General features: G+C 45.1%; 3 protein-coding genes across 3 annotated transcripts; all 3 read right to left on the reverse strand.

The window, feature by feature from the left end:
• Nucleotides 1–5,141: 5,141 nt before the first annotated feature.
• LOC145962261 (uncharacterized) lies at nucleotides 5,142–5,672 on the reverse strand. Its single transcript, XM_083083224.1, has 2 exons — nucleotides 5,329–5,672; nucleotides 5,142–5,214 (listed from the first exon to the last, which is right to left on the reverse strand). Exons 1-2 carry the CDS (start codon nucleotides 5,670–5,672, stop codon nucleotides 5,142–5,144), a joined length of 417 nt encoding a protein of 138 aa, XP_082939350.1.
• A 1,003-nt stretch (nucleotides 5,673–6,675) lies between these two features.
• Nucleotides 6,676–7,114, reverse strand: LOC145962262 (uncharacterized). Its single transcript, XM_083083225.1, has 2 exons — nucleotides 6,960–7,114; nucleotides 6,676–6,895 (listed from the first exon to the last, which is right to left on the reverse strand). Exons 1-2 carry the CDS (start codon nucleotides 7,112–7,114, stop codon nucleotides 6,676–6,678), a joined length of 375 nt encoding a protein of 124 aa, XP_082939351.1.
• Nucleotides 7,115–11,488: 4,374 nt separating this feature from the next.
• On the reverse strand, nucleotides 11,489–11,926 carry LOC145962263 (uncharacterized). The gene has a single exon (XM_083083226.1). The coding sequence runs from the start codon at nucleotides 11,924–11,926 to the stop codon at nucleotides 11,489–11,491; it is 438 nt and encodes a 145-aa protein (XP_082939352.1).
• Between the last annotated feature and the right edge of the window lie 5,531 nt (nucleotides 11,927–17,457).

The following is a 17,457-nucleotide window of genomic DNA, read 5'->3' on the forward strand; positions in this document are numbered from 1 at the left end:
GGTAATTCGACTTGGTACTCGAGTCCCACATAACTCACCGGACCGACCGGTGAGTATGCATAAAATGCATTTTCCCCTCGTAAAAAAAAAAAAAAAAACCACGGGTAAGTGAGCGAATGAGAGAGAGAGAGAGAGAGAGAGAGAGAGAGAGTGAGAGAGAATGTATGTATTCGCATGTATGTCCGTGCATAGTATAGCGACCAGCTGATCGCCGAAGGCGCCCCGCGTGAGCGCCCGCGTCTGACGGTGAATCACGCCACCCTTGCCTGCCTCTTGTATTCGACCCGTCATACGTTAACTACTTCCTTTAATAATTCAAAAACTATGCTTTGCACGAAATTTTGCCAAAAGAAAAATCGTCTTAGAATTCGGTCAAGATTATGTTTTTGCAAAAACATAAAGTTATTCAGAATCACCCTGTATAAACCATAAAATATCTAGTAAAATATTTATTTTTCGATTATCTTACCTTAATACTTTTATGTACAAAATAATGAGAGGAATCAATTGGTGTAAAAAAAAAACATAGTTGTTTTCTTTGCATGCGTGCGTGCGTCGTAATCGATAAGTTCGATCAACGCGTCTGCGGAATCTCTGCGCGAAGTAATCGCCGCAGTTTATAATTGGCGGGAGTCGCGCTTTATTAGTGCAATTCGTGTTATGTAATGCGGCCGTGGACGGGTCACGGATCTTGTGAAGATAATCGTTCGCACAAGGCGCGGCGCGAAATAAAACAAATTATTATGCGTGCGACATGCGTTTGCACGATTCTCGGCGCGCTATCGCGTTTTTGCGACTCGTCGGGTGCGTTTCTGCCTGCGTTTCTTGCCTGGTGTTTTCCCTCGTCTCAGATGATCGGAGATTTAAAGTCCGGTGGTGCGGTTACTTAATTATAATTATTTCCCCTAATGGATGTAGGGTTTACGGGAGTGAGTCCCGATTGCGCACATTCCCGATCGGACACAGCGACATTTCCGGATCGGACACAGTCCCGATCGGACACAGTTCTGATTGACCACGGTGATATTGACCACATATGTATACACACACACACACACGCGCGCGGGGGGTGCTAGGGGGGCCTTCGGCCCCCCTCCCGCAACCACCCCGCCGGTAAGGTGGACAATCGCAACGTGGTCAATATCACCGTGGTCAATCGGGTCTGTATCCGATCGGGACTGTGTTCGATCGGGTCTGTCTCCAATCGGGACTGTGTCCGATTGCAACCGTATGTGTCCGATCGGGGTTGTGTCCGATCGGGTCTGTGTCCGATCGGGTCTGTTTCCGATCGGGACTGTGTCCAATCGGGTCTGTGTCCGATCGGGACTGTGTCTGATCGGGAATGTGCGCAATCGGGACGATCCCGTTTGCGGAAGGCGTCGCGACGCTAGCAAGCGTCGGAGGCGGCTCAAGTTCCATCTCGGGATAGGCGCGACGTCTGATATTCGGATCTTGGTTCGAAGGCGGTCTCTAAAGTACCGATATCAATCGGTAGAGGCAGCGTTCTCACTACCTTTTGTCTTTTGGATTTCGCAAGGATTTCTCGATTCGCTTTGCTTGCCTTCTGACTAGCTCGGCTGTTGAGAAGGATCGGAAGGATCTGGTCTCCTGTGCCGTCGAGAGCTCGTTTTATACTCGGTTAATTACCCGCGCCGGCGTATTCGATAATTACTCTTACCGAGCGGCGGTAAAAATATCGGAGCGGTTCGGGTCCGCCCGGGGGAGTTCGGGGTGCCGAGCGCGGATTCTCAACTGTCGGCTCCCGACGGCAGTGTCGCGATAATCAGTTATCGTGATTCCTATCCGGATGTTTTCTACGTATTAAAAATGGGCGCATCGCGCCTCTGTCTATGCCTGATGTTCGTCGGGCGGCAGCTTCCGGCCGGTGTTCGCCGGGAACGATGCATTGCGGGGTGCATCGTTACATATTATATATGTTGTATACACAAAAAGAATCAATAATATAATTATTATTAATCATACAATTCCGAATTGCGATAAAGATTATTTCTTTTTGATTATTTTTTTCTGTAAAATCTTTAAATGTATTTACAATCAAATAATTTGATATGAATATGTAACTTTTTTTTTTCGGTTTGAGAATATTTCGAGTTCATTATGTTCATAACATGCGCATTTTTTTTATTTCCTTTCCATATTCACGCGATATCACTATGTATGTAGCGCGGAGTAAGTCGACTCACACACACATACATGCAATGAACATGCGCTGAGCTATTGCGCGTACGATACTCGCTGTCACGCGGTCATTACGTACTCGTGACAAAAGCAGCGCGAGAAAAGTCGACTGTTACGTGTTATAACGTGTTGAATAGAGTGAAAATAAAATATTGATAAGAGTGAAAATAAAATATATATTGGAAATAATTTATTCTAATTATTTATTAGTGTATTTTTCCACAATGGGATATACGTATAATGAAAAACGCTTGCCTTTGAGAGCTCACAGACTTTCTACGAAGAAAGGATGGTTTAAAAGGTTAGTATTTTTATGTCAATATCATAATTTAAGTATTGAGGAGAATTATTGTTATATACAGGGTGAGCCATTTTAATTAACGCACGCAATTATTTCGGAAACAAAGTATTTTAGAGAAAAATGTTTCAGACAAAAGTTTTATGGTTTCAAGGGGGCCATTAGATGGTATCATTGGTTTGATCTTGAAGAGTTATTTGAAGGTCACATGAAGGTCACCTTCAATTCCTTAAATGGAACCTACTATTTGTCATTGCATATTCTTGTAGCTTATCTCGAGAGCTTTCCAAAACACTATAATTAAGTACCTTTTCGTTAAGTACTTTTTGAGTTATGAGGCTTGAAATAATTTCTTAATTTTACATAAACCGTAAAATATCTTGTAAAATATTCATTTTTCGATTATCTTACCTTAATACTTTTACGTACAAAATAATGAGAGGAATCAACTGGTGTAAAGAAAACACATAGTTGTTTTGAAGAAAAAATATATAATTTGCAATTAACAATTCCATATTTTTTCTTAACAAATTATGAAGCTAACATCTGATCAGAACCACAAAATCAGAAACATTGGATATTAATACAGCTACTGCAGGAACTATTACAATGGGAATTGGTTATGCCCAGCTCGAAGAGCTAGCCATCTTGTTGTGCTTTATAATTGTAAATATTTAAGTGTTTGTAGCATGGGCGTAGATGGGGAGGGAGGTATGAAAGGATTTTTGTTGCATAATTTATTTTTTAGAATTTTATTGCATAAATCTTCACCTTACTAAATATTTGATGAGTCTACATTATACTAAAAATGATAGATATTGAAAAGATTAACGAGGCCCCTACACAAGGGAGAGTATTATGAATCGCAAATAAAAGCGTCCTATCTTGCGTAAAAGTTTCGTTTCTAATCTTGTCGAGTATTTTTGGTATATATATTTGCTTTTATAGTAAACTTTATGAAAGACGGGGGGAGGGACGGAACATGCCCCTTCCCGCCTGCACCCACAAGCATTTAAATATTTACAATTATAAAACACAATAAGATAGCTGATTATATTTTTTCAAGTAACTGTATATTTTTTCAAGTACTGTTCGCCTCTGTAACATATCCAACTGAACGGTGTGCAAATAAAAAGTGCGTATATTTCTGTGTCCAAATGAACGGTGTGAAATTAAACGGTGCGCAACTGAACGGTGCCCAATTGAACCGTGTGCAAAGTTTTGTGTCCATTTGTAATGTGTCCATATGCAACGTGTCCAATTGTACTGTGTCCAAGTACACCGCTTTTGGTAAGTATAACTACAGGTAGTATAACTATAACTACAATGATTATAAGAATAGGTAAGTATAGATACAGATAGTGTAAGGTAAGTATGTATGTATGTGTATGTACAATGTAAATAATAATGTAAATAGGTGTGTATGCGTGTGTGTGTGTGTGTGTGTGTGTATATATATATAGAACGTGTGTGCGCATGTATGTGTATATGTCTTATGTGTGTGTATATTTATGTGTGTATTCGTGTTTATGCATGAGTGTATTATCCCACACTTACATTCTATTCTTCTTCCTCCCCTTCATCCTTACTGGATTCTTCTTCTTCCCTAATCTGTCTTAACCTGATTCGCTCCCTTTCCCTTTCTAATTCTTCGTTTTGTGCCATCACTACTTGGGCAGAGCCATTAAGACCTCCCCATTTCTCCTTGCTCGTGCATATTTCAGATATTATGTTTCTCCAAGTTAGTTCACAGTTCATTGTAGTTTCGAACCGTTCACGTTCTGTTTGCCACGCCGAACAGTCTATCAATGTCTGCCGTATTTTCTCTGGTAAGATTATACGGAGAACCCACACACTGCAGACAACTACTATTATTCTCTTTCCTTCTTATAGAGATAACTGCGGAAGCAACCATGCCCGCTTAATAATTGCGTAATTTGGTAATTGAGAGTGCCATAGGTTTTATCGATCCAAAGATTAAAATTCTCATAAATGGCTCTCCTAGCTTGGTTGTTGCCTGCTATAGTAGGGTTTCTATTGATGGAATTCCTCCATTTCTCCATCATGGAGTCATTCTCTTCTTTTCTAATCTGTTTCTCGATTTTTCTATTTAATGTATTATTCTGTCTACATTCTCTGATGCGCCAGTAAATCTTTCTATATTTTTCAGAAAGCAGTGGCCAGGGTGGTGTTCTGGCAAGCAGTACCGCGATATCGTATGAGATAGTGCGATATCCCGCCACGATACGCGTTGCAACTACTCTCTGAACTCGTCTTAGTGGTCTTTGGAGACTTTACTTTCATGAGTTTCTCCCCCCATATTGGAGAACCATACATCACTATGAATTGGATCACATACAAATTGGATTCCATACAATTTCCTTTTTGCCTCGCACGGACCTATCAGATTCGGCATGAGCCGACACAACGTTCTACAGACTTTCATCGCCTTTTTCGTAGGATATTTGATGTGTTCCTCGTACGTCAACCTTGTATCTAGTATAATTCCTAAATACTTCATATCGGATTTAATCATTATTTCAACTCCGTTGATCTTTATAGAGGCACCCGGAGGGGGGCCTTTTCTCTTCTTCCGATAAAACGCTACGACTTCTGTTTTTTGCAGTGCTACTTCTAAATTGAGCTATGGGACTCTATCCAATACTCTCTCCACTACTATTATCACTTTAGTCTTAGCTGCCTCATAACTGTCCGCACTTACGATCACAATAGTATCGTCAGCGTAACAAATAACCTCAGTATCAGGCAGCTTCTCGATTTGTAGAATTTTATCGTATGTGATGTTTCACAAAAAGGGGCCGATCACCGACCCCTGTAGAACACCCATACACACTTCCTTTCTATGAATTGTTCCATCCATGATTATATACTCGATGTACCTATTACTCAGATAACTAGATATTATTCTCCTAATGTATCTAGGAAATTTCTTCGTGAGTAGAGTATATTTAATTTTCGACCACGGGAGACTATTGAATGCGTTCCTAATGTCTAAGCTAACGTCCACAACAACTCCGTCATTTGCGATTTCCTCCTCGATTACTCCAGTTACTTTTTTGAGTGCCTCGATAGTGGAATGTTTTTTACGAAAACCAAACTGATTCACCGACAACTTGCCTTCATTATGTGTCATCCATTCTTGTATCCTTAGCATGATAATTCTCTCCAAGGTTTTGCCTAATTCGTCTAATAGACAAATTGGTCTCACCTTGGGAATTCCATCCTTACTCGTTTACTCCTTCGGTATTAATACGAGTTTAGCGATCTTCCACTGAGCGGGGAAGATACCACTCCTCAGGCATTTCGTCAATAAGTTTGCAACAATCTCCCTGAGAAAATCTGGAATCCTCTTCCACGCCACGCATGATAGTCCATCAGGACCAGGCGCCCCGTTATTATTCCCTTTACCTTTGTTGACGACGCGGAAAACCTCTCGAGGAGTGACATCCAACTCTTCATTCCACTCCAGAGAAATGGGTGCGCTCACAGGAACCTCATCCTTAGGAAAGAGGCCTCCTATCAGCCTTTCCAATATATCCATGTCCAGTATTGATGTCAATCCCATGGAGGAACTTCTCATTCTTTCTAACACCAACTTGTACGGAAGGCCCCATGGGTTCTTATCAATTTCCGCAATCAATAAATTCCAAGCTTCTTCTTTGGCTTTGTAAATAGCTGATGTAAATACTTTCCTCTTTAATTTATAACTCTTTTCGGCTTCTTTCAGCTCTTCTGATCTTCTACTTCCTTTCTTCCTTTTAATTCTAGTCCATTCGTCTAGCACGTACGCACTCCTCTCAACTCTTGGAGTGTAGAGCTCCACCAATACGTCTGCTTCCTTCTTTCAGGGTATTTTACTCTTCGTGTAGCCATATCCGACGCATCAGACATCACTTTCCGAAGATTATGCGCATCAACATTAGGATCATCATCTTCAGAGAATTTCCACACTGTGCTGCTCAACTTCAGAGTCTCAACGAACAAATCTGTGTCCATCTTCCGCCAACTCCATCGGGGGTATTTCGCGCTCATTGTGGATTGAGCCTCTTTTCTTTGTATATAATCTACCTCTTCCTACTTGAATTTGTACATATCTATGATCCGATAGAGTTAGGAAATCAACATCTATCAGCCAGCTCGATATAAAGCTAGCCGTACTAGGAGTCACCCTGTGGTTTGACACAGATAGGTGTCGTTCCTGTATTAATCAACATAAGTCCATGTGTAGTGGCCCATTCCTCTAACAACTTTCCTTTAGAGTCCGTAGAACCACTACCCCAGTATTCCGACTTAGAATTAAAATCTCCGCATATTAGTACTTTACTGCACATCAAACATCTGACATCCTGCTCCAATTCATCCAAGAAGCATATTCCACTATTGTACGGTTAGGAGAGATATAGCAAGATATCAGGTATACATCTCCGTACTGAGCCATTACGTGCCTTGATCCTTGGCTAATTCAATTACACTGGTGCTCAACTCTTTTGATTTCCAGTGAATTGCTGCCGTACCATTCATAGAGCCATACCAATCATCACTAGGTATACACACCGGTTCTGACACTAAGGCAAACAAGATGTTCCGTTCCAGCATATGCTGTTGCAACACATTGTGTGCCCCCCAGGCATGATTAAGATTACACTGTATGGCAGTGAATCGCATCTTCTGTTTCCATACGCTCCGGCCTCCGATCCGGTATTTCTATCTTCTTTCTTCTCTCCTGCGTCCTAATGCGCGCTAATAGTTTGCTTCTAACTGGTGGCTTCTCGATACTACAAGATTTAGATCCTACTTGGTGCCTATGAGACAGTTTCCTGTCTCCACATATAAGACAGCTAGGCATTTCTGCTAAACCGTTTCTTGCCGAGTGACCTTCTACACCACAATAGTAGCATGTTTTAGACCTATCTATTTGGAACGTACACAAAAACTTGACATGCCCGTAGGCCCAACATCTATAACACCGCAACGGCCTTTTTTGTAGAAGTTCAGTTCGGGCTACGGTCCAGCCGACCTTCATTTTTCGTTCCTCAGTAATCTTATTTGCTGCAGCTAGTGGAAACTGCACCCAAACAGAACCCAATCCATTGTACATTCATCTTATTGTACCAATCCTAATCTCTTCTTCCTCGCATCCTGTCTTCTCTGCGATAGTAGTGCGAATCTCTTCTGTGGTCACAGAGTCATCAAATTCGGACACACGGACTTCCGCCTTGATAGACAGACGCGTAATATTCACGTCGTCATTCTCTAACACTTCTCTGAGTTTGGATGCTAGTATATCTGCTCTGTTCTGTCCTTCAGGACTAGGGATTTCAATTATTACTGCCCCATCAATTCCTTTCTTTATTCTAGTATTCTCCACATCAATTTCTTTTAAGGATACTCCTGACCGAGCTTTCCTAAGGATGTCGGCATAAGAAACATTTTCGTTTCTTCCTCTTACTGCAACCGCAGCCATTTTGGGCGGTTTCCTAGAACGCGGCATATTATTAGAGGTCCAACTTTTCCCTTTAGGGAAAGTTCCCTTTAGGGAGCACTTTACTTCGATCCTGTCCTTTACCCATATCCTGTCCTTTGTCCTTTCCTTTTTTCCCTTCTAACTATATTCCATCCTTCCGATGTTATATCCGATACTTTACTATTACTATCCTCTTTCTTTTTATTTACAGGCTTTGTAGGATCAGCATTTCTAGGTGGAACTAGCTGAACATTGCCAATCACCTTGATCTTCGGAGGATCTACTTTTTCATCTTTCGCCTTCTTGATCTTTTTATGCAACTCTTTCTTCCTCAAGTTGAGTTTCTTTATCTGTTGTTTAATATACTCTATTTCTTCCTCATTTCCTTGTATTAATTTATTCTTTTTCTCTTTTTCAGGTGCAGCCGTGGGACCAGAACCAGGACCAGGACCACTACTCCTTCCAGGACTAGGATCTCCAGGACCAGAGTTCCCAGGAGCAGGACCATCACGCTGACCAGAACTCTTCCCTAGGGAACATCCAGATAAGTCATCTCCAGGTAAGTCATTTTCAGGTAAGTAACTCGTTTTCATTGCCTCGTCAGTAAGTAATCTCCCGTCTAAACGCCAGATATGTTGTCAAGTAGTACTTACTGTCCTTCTTAAACTCCTTTGGATCGAAATCTTTTCCTCTACTGAATTGATGCACCATAAGTTCCAGCTCGTCTATTTTTTTATATAGTGTCTCAACTTCTCTTTCTAGATTTCTTTTTTCCTCTTTCCATTTATTCTCTTCTTGCTCCTTCGCTTTAAGCTTTGCATTAGCTTCTCTTAACTACATTTTATAAAGGATAGGATCTCCAGTAGATCCTCCTTTATCCACTAAGCATTGAATCAGCTCCTCCAGCCGTATAATTCTATCTTTAAATATCTTATGCTCTGATCCTTTCATATTCGAGCATTTCTTCCTATTAATTTCCATATCATTCAGCCAGATAAAGGCCGTCTGCGACAATTCTTCGAAAGCCTTGAGCGCATCTTCAGATCTAATTAATGGGCCCGACTGCCTAATAGCTGTCCTGGAAGTTTTAGGTTGCTGATCATCATTACTGTCCACGACCGTTACTCTCTCACTCCCTTTCGATGTCTTACTTCCTTTATCTGTTACTATCTCCAAACCATTTCCGTTATTTGAGATAGCTCGTTTCCTCTTACTGGCCTTAGCCACAGATCTAATCGAGATTGTGGAAACCATTGAACGGGCTTCGTTTCCGCTAGCGTCCGAATCTTCTTCAGCGTTGAATTTTCGAGTCCTTATGGAGCTCACAGAATTCAAGCTTTCCTGGCTCGCAACTCGACTCAAATTTCAATTAGCTTGGCTAACCTCAACTTCCATTGATTCCTCTTCAATTATTTTCACCTACGAAGATGACGTTCCTTCTTCGACGTCATCTTTCTTCCTCCTCGATTCTCTCTTCTGCAGTGGGACGGCCTCCTAATCACTTACGTAGGGGATCGTGCTGGCTGGAGATGTTCTTCCTCCAGGATCATTCCCTCCTGTTTGCAGTGAAGTACCGGCGGTAACTACATTCTGCACTGGTCCCGTCGTCAAACCAGTGGTTGGCCCTTCGTTGGATGCCGACCCGAGGGGAGCAGGGTCCACACCCCCCTCGTGCCGTCCGCTGCAGGTTCGAAGCCCGCACGTAAACGTCTTTCTGTTTTCTTTGTTTTCCAAGGTTTTCTTTTTAGAGATGGTTATTGATAGAGGGGAACCACCCCAAAGAAAGTAGAGGGAGAAAATGGGACCAGTGGAAGGAAAAAGGATGGAAATGGAGAAAGGGGGAAAGCGCAAGACGCGCCACAAACAGATTCATCCTCAGATTCACACGGATAGTAGGAAAGGAAGTAGAGGGGATTAATTGGGATGGGGAGTGAAGGAATAGTAGGAACTTAAGAAGGGAAAAGCTAAAAGGAAAGGAAGAGAAGCAGAGGTAGAAAAAGAAAAAGAAATAGGACAGGGCGTTCTCCCGCCCATATCGGCTTCCTTGGGCCAGGTTTTGTAGTCAGGGTTAGCCTTCCCCTATCCAAATCAGGCCAAAGTGCCCGGAGGGAGCGGAACCCCCCTTTCCACTCTCCACCCGCCAGGGCACGAGGCAAGCCTCTTCCTCGCCGGAGGAGAGTGAGGGAGTGCAATGGACTCTTTGTTCGATGTCCCGCCCGTCCAGGCCGCCAAGAGAGGACCATGTCTTCCCGAGACGCCCCAGACGGCCGAGACTTAAGCTCACCCACCACGACAAGGTGGTCTCCATGGCTGAGAACCTAATCTAACCTTTTTTTTACATGGGGAAATGCTTTTACGCATACCCCCCGCATAGGGTTCAGCGGAGGATTATGTGGGACTCCGGGAAATTGATCTTTTCCCGACTACCCACTAAAACCCCATGGTGGCCTCGGCACGCGCGATTGGGAGAGCCGCGGGAACGCTTAACGCACACTAACATGACCCCCTCTGCGCGCGCATGGACCCTCCCCCATTTTTTGCAGGAGAGGGACCCCTTCCCGTCGGGATGATTGTTTGTTTCACCCCGACTTCCTTCCCTATATTGGCGACGCGGCCACCACGTCACCTCGCCCCTCTGGGGAGGGACCCTTCGGCGGGATGACTGTGTCCCTTCACAGTTCATCCCTTGTCGGAGAGGTCTATCTGTAAGTTAGTCGCTTATTCTTTAGACCCTCACCGACACGCCCTGGAGGAGATGTGGGGATAACTACCAGCTGTCCCCCCACAAAGGACGCTATGGGATTTAGGCATAAGCCTTCCTCCTCGCGCCCCTTCTCCTCCTGCGGATGGGATGGGAGGTTGGATCATCCTCCCTCCCCCTCTCCTTCTGCAACATAACGATTTCGCAGAAAGAGGCCATGGTGCCCCAGGCATCCTCGATCCCGACCATGGCCGCGACCACAGCCGGGAGCGAAAGATCATCGCCCACTACGTTTTGGAGGACACGGCGCAGCTCCTACCACGCTGGACAAAATTCCAGCGTGTGCTGCGCCGTGTCCACCTCTTCCCCACAATGGTGGCACTCCGTCGTCGGCTCGCGCCCTGCCTTTTCGTGCAGGTACTCATCGAAACACCCATGTCCGATGAGCATCTGCACCATCCGATAGGTGAGTTCGCCCGGCCGCCTATCCACCCAGTCTTCTAGTACCGGGCGGATGGCTCTGACAGTTCTGAGGCCGGCCTTTGGAATGGCCAGCCTCTCCTTCCATTTTGCTATTGTGAGCTGCCGAAGATGGTGCCTCAGGCAACAGCCGCTTCATGTGGTGTCGGGATTACCCCTCTCTCCGGCAGAGAGCGATACGCTGTTCGTATGCTATGGCATACATCTCCGCCAAGAGATTCCATGGGATTAGACCCGACACCATCAACGCCGCCTCGCAGGAGATGGTCCTGTAACTCCGTACGATCCTGATGGCCAGCTGCAGCTCAAGCGCCTTCGCTGCAGCTCAAGCGCCAAGCTGGTGCTGCTGCGGCTGGCCATCCTTGGACCATACTGGGACCCCGTACAACATCATAGAACCGACCACCCCCATGTAGAGGCGATGTATCCTATCCCTTGGTCTCCCCAAGTTGGGCAGCAATCTCCCGAAGGAGTTGATGGTTGTCTTTATTCGGGGGGCCATGCGGCTGAAGTGCTCTTTGAAACACCATCGGCTGTCGAGATACAGCCCCAGATATTTCATGTGTGGCTGTATCCCGATGCGAACTCCCTCTATTTCCATATGGGGCTCAGGTGGCGGCTTCCGCCGAGGCCCAGTGAGGAACATGACCTCGGTTTTATGAAGGGCCACCTGCAGCGCCAAGGCGCGTATACGTCCGGCGGCGAGTGCCACCCCGACTCTAGCGAGGCGGGTGGCCTCCTCCCAGTTTGCCTTCCGGGCCATGACTAGCGTATCGTCTGCATATCAGACGAGGCGCCCAAACTTAGGCTCGGGAGGAGGGCGCCCCGCAGCACCCTGTTGTAGCCGAGGTTCCACAGGAGGGGACCGAGTACCAATCCCTGTGGAACCTCGCAATTCACCTCCCTCCGGAAAGGTCTTTTGTACTGCCTCCGGTACGCAATCCCCCTGTCCCGGAGGTAATCCCCGATTACCTCCTGCATATAAGAAGGAACCGATGATACTCGAGTGCACTCCTTATACACTCTTAAGGTAGGGTGTTGAATGCGTTGACGATGTCAAACCTTACCGCCAACACCATCCCACCTCAGGAGACAGACTTCTCCGAGAGGGTCCTAACGCGATTGGTCGATCGTCGAACGACCCTCTCGGAATCTGAACTGGCAGTCGGCCAGATCGGAGCCCACTCGGGACAAGTGTTGCCTGAGGCGATCAGCGAGCACACGCTCGAACAATTTGCCCACCTCGTCCAACAGACATATGGGGCGGTACGCGGAGGGAGATTCCGCGGAGCGCCCCTCCTTACGGAGGAGAACCAATCCCGCCTCCTTCCAAATTCGGGGAAATCGTCCCGACTCCATATAGGCACTGAACAATCTTAGGTGCCTGCCCCCGAGGACGCCAAGGATCAAGACCCAGGCTCGACCAGGGATCCCGTCCGGCTCCGCGGCGGTGTTTTTCGCCGTTTGATTGCCCTGGTCAGCTCCTCCTCTGTTGCTCCCAGCTTGGCGGTCCATCTTTGGACCGCTTGTCCCGGAGGTTACTCCACTTCTCTCCTAACAAGAAGGAGGAGACTACATCCTTCAGGACCTGGGGGTGGAGATCCTCTGTGATGGGAGCCCCCTCCCCCGATCGCAGCTTGTTCCTGACGATCAGGTAGGGGCGCTCCCACGGATCTTCATCGAGGGCCTCAAGGAGCTCGTCCCAGGCCTTTGCTTTGGCCCTATAGATGGCACGCTGTAGAGTTGTTTTTGCCTCTTTGTAGATCGTACAGCGCTGCTGCCTCGGCCTCTGTGAGCCTCCTGCAACGGCATCGGGTGTACTGGCGTCGTTGCCTGACGCATATAGTGCGCAGGCGCGCTATTTCCGGCGACCACCAGTACACCCTCTTCCTTGGAGGGAGGGCTCGGATCCGGGGCATGGCCGCATCATAGATTTCTGTCATGGCCTTTCGGAACCAGGTTGCCTCCCTTTCAACGTCGCAGGGGCCTGGCGTTGGTTCCTCTAACGCCTTTGCCGTAGCGGGGCGGAGGGGAATCTTTTTTTTATCATGCGAGAAGGGAGGTGAGAATGCTTTTATGCAGACCTGTAGAATACTGGCCCTACAGGTACTGCTGGACTCCGGGCTACTCCCGACTACCAGCTAAACTCACCCCCCAATAATCGATAGATGTTGTCTTCCTCATGATCTACAGGACATTGAAGGAACCGCTATTGCATGACTTCTTCAATACCCTTATTTTGTACTCTTGGTACCCTACCTTCTTCCGGTTTCCTACCTCATTCCTCTCTATCCATCCGCACATTCCTCTCTATTGTCCTTCAATTCCTTAATGTTAGTTATTTCGCCGGTTAACCGTTAATTTCTTTCCTTAATTTAACTTAGCTTACTCTTTTTTTTGTTTGCGCAAGAGGGGAAAATGCCTTATGCATACTTGACCGCCTGTACGGTCAGGTTATGCGGGACTTGCACCCGCTAAAATCCCCTCCTGATCGCGGACACTAGAGGACTTTGCGACCGACAGACACAGACGCTGCCGAGGACGCACAGCCTGCCCGCGCGAACCCGACCGAGGAGGAGACGGAGCAGAGGCCGTCGACCAGCGCGGAGCGGCGCGCGTAGACACGAGCGAATATTACTATGTAAATATGTAAATTAACGATATCTAGTTATAGACGTACATGTAGTCGGCGACACGCACCGCGAGGACTCGTATCGCGTTGACGTCGACGCCAATCGATTACATAATCAGCGGCGGACGCGAGCGTTCCGAACGAGCGACGTTATTCGCATGTATGTTTCTTTGTTTAGTTATTGATCGATTTATGCGTTACGCGCGGATGAGATATTTTGTTCACGTGCGTGCGGCGATCCGCGTTATTATCCCGATTATTAGTTTTATTCTCATATGTATGATTATTATTATTTGTATCGTGACGATGCGCCGCATCGTCGAGCCATGTAAACGCGAGACGCGAGAATTCCCCGAGACACGGAGAAGGACAGAGAGAAAGAGAGAGAGAGAGAGACGAGCCAGCTACCGCGAGGAAGCGGTGCCGCGAAGGAAGGAAGCGAGACGGCCGGATCATCGCCTGGACGACGCGGACGACTCGGGAGTTCACGCGCCCGATCGGGCGCGAGGGAAGCTAGAACGTTGGCCCGGGAGAGCTCGAGCGGCAAGCGAGCGCGCGCGATTGGTCGGCGCCCGAGCAGCGGGGCGCGCAGCGATCGAGGACATAAAAGCGGGGCGCGCGCTGGCCTGTGAGCTCAGTCGGATGCAGACTACCGAGTAGTGCGAAGCGAAACCGAGATAGAGATAGAGAGTTACGCATGCCGACTACATTGTAATCGCGACAAGAATTAAGTACGCGAGAGATATATTTAAAAAGAGCATTGTGGATGTGTCGGAGAGTTACGCGAGCGAATAAAGTGATATTGTTATACAGTGAAGTTATTATTGTTCGCGTCTGTGTTTATCATACCCCGTGCACGTCCTTCCTCATTATTCCTGCGATCACGCGGTTTATTCCCTCTCGTGCGAACGAGACAGGTCGAGTGAGCCGACGACGACGACGAGGACGAGGAAAATACGACGAAGCGGAATCCGACGTGCGAGCTGCGTAACGGATATCCGCGAGGACCGGCGAAGCGGCGGATCGAGACCACGACCGACAGGAAGGATGAGGTCGACTGCCCACGGATTCAGATACCTTGTTGTTTACGTAGGTAAAAACAACTTGTGACCGTATATCCGGGAAATCGTTGCGGCCTGCGTACCGGTAAGTTTCATGTCATTTAAGCGATGATATAAAGCTACGTCCGGTCACAACCCACCACCCGCCGGGGAACTGCTGGCGCATAACTTCCCAGAGGGTGGCAGCCCTGATTAACTTCCTCCGTAATCCCGCTACCATTCCCCCCGCTTCCTGTTCTTAATTCCAGTTATAAACGTAAATGTATGTTAATGTATGTATATATAAGTATATATACAAGTGTGTGTGCATATATACATGTGTAAATAAGTAAATAAATTAGTAAGTAAATATAGTACGTTCTAGTGTCTGGTGCCTGCATATATAGTAATAATAGATGCATATAGTCAATTTGCAAAACAAATCCAGCCCAGACAATAGACTAAACTAGGGTAATAATAGTAATAGTAATAATGATAATAATAATAATGATAATAATAATAATAATAATAATAATAATAATAATAATAGTAGCAGTAGTAGCAGTAAAAGCTCCAGTGAGGCTCGTTACCTTTCAGTAACGCCACGGAGCCTAACAAACCACTAAGAAGGAAGCGGGGGAAATATCTGGCTCCAAATTTACCAACATAAATACAACGCCGCGCATGTAAATAAATAATAATAATAAATAAATAGATACAAACACGAACACATCTCAAAAACGGGAGAGTCCGCGATAGGAGCCTGACGAGCTCAGGACAAACACTACCGCGGTCAATCCACGCACACTATCCCGTACGCAATGCGTGTTGGAATCATAGGAATAAGGAATAAAGGTGGAGGAACGACGTGAGGTGATATAGTATGGTTAATTGATGATTGATGAAATGAATGAATGAATGCGTGCATGCATGCATGAAGGTGAAAATGGATGAATAAATGAATAGATACATGATGTATATAAATGGGTAATGATTACATGTGTCGTACATGGCACATGTCGACGTTCTACCACCTCGACATGTCATCCCTGATCAAAGAAGAGAGGGGGAAGGGGGAAGGTACCTCGCCATTTCTCGGCGCCTTTCCTCCTCTTCTTTTTTACACATGACATCCTCCGCAAACGCGGAGAAGGCTGTCCACGCTACCTTTGTGACGATTATACCGTCAACTATCTCTCCTAGGTTGAAGTCTCCGTTAAGTCCGAGCCTCTCTCTTAATTGTGCTCTTTGCGTGTTCCACATACTACAGAATTTTAGTGTATGTGTTACATCGTCTTCTCCAACGTCGCAGAAGTCGCAGGCCGTCGATTTTCTCTTCTTCAACAAAGCTGCCAGATCTCCGCCGCAAGCAACATGCAACACGTCGTGGAGGGGGTAACGAGGATGTGAGCGTAAGCGTACGTGTGAGCTCGGCGCTTCGGCTAGCTTCGGATAGTAGAAGAGGACAGAATACAGTCTTCTGTCTTCTTCATACCAACGAAAGCGACGGCCGACGCGCGACGCTACACGCTGCTCGCTCCTCGATATCTCGATATGCGCTCAATGTTTCTCTTACAATTTTTTTATTATATAATATGTTTATAATATGTATGTATATATATATATATTTATATATATATATAATTTGATGAAATATAATTTAATATAAAAAATAATGTGCCATTTTGCTCCTGCTGCTGCTGCTGCATAAATATTTGCAGCTGTTGTTGAAACAATTGTTGCTGCTGCAACAATTGTTTGCGAATTAAATTGGATACGCAAAGTAGCTTTTGATGAGATCTTGTATCATTGTATTATATGCAATAAAAATATTTCGTGCAACACACATGTTTTAAGACATGTGAATTCTGCGTGTCATAAAAATAATATTAAAGAAAATAATTCATCTTTAAGTACTGATAATAAAAATAATAATAAAAATTCAGATAAAAAAGTATCCGAAAAATATAAATTTCAAGAACAATGGCTAAAGATTGAATTATTTAAGCCACGGTTACGCAAAGTATCACATGATATAAATTCATTTTTTTTGTTCATTTTGCGATAAATCCATGAGAGGTGATTTATCGAAAATTTATCGTCACGCAGAATCCAAAGCACATAAAGAAATATGTAAAATTAAAACAGAAACAAAGAATGCAAACGAAAATATAAACATAACAGGAGATTCACTTTTGTCGTTTGAAAAGCGAAAAAAAATAGCAGAAATTCGATATGCTGCATTAATTACTGATAAAAATATTTCGCATCAAACTGCAAAAGAAATCCTCAACTTTTTTTCAACATATTGAAAAAGATCCTAATGTGTTAAAAAGCATGAGCATGGGCCGAACAAAATGTAAAAACATTATTACAAATGTTTTATGCCCAGTTGAAACAGATCGTGTCGTCAATCAAATTCAGAATACAAAATTTTTAATTTTTATTGACGAAACATCTGATATAACTAATGATTGGATGACTTTTCTTGTTCGATACGTTGATCCAGAGACATTAGATATTCGCTCACAATTAGTTAAATTAATTGATATTGATGCCAAAGATTCAAGTGCAGAAAAGTTATTTGAGGCATTTAAATGTGAAATGTGGAAATTACAGATA

Source organism: Camponotus vicinus, unplaced genomic scaffold, assembly GCF_025532165.1.
Source record: "Camponotus vicinus isolate PSW18456_S1 unplaced genomic scaffold, iyCamVici1.0 SCAF_11, whole genome shotgun sequence".
In the NCBI taxonomy this organism is placed as follows: domain Eukaryota; kingdom Metazoa; phylum Arthropoda; class Insecta; order Hymenoptera; family Formicidae; genus Camponotus; species Camponotus vicinus.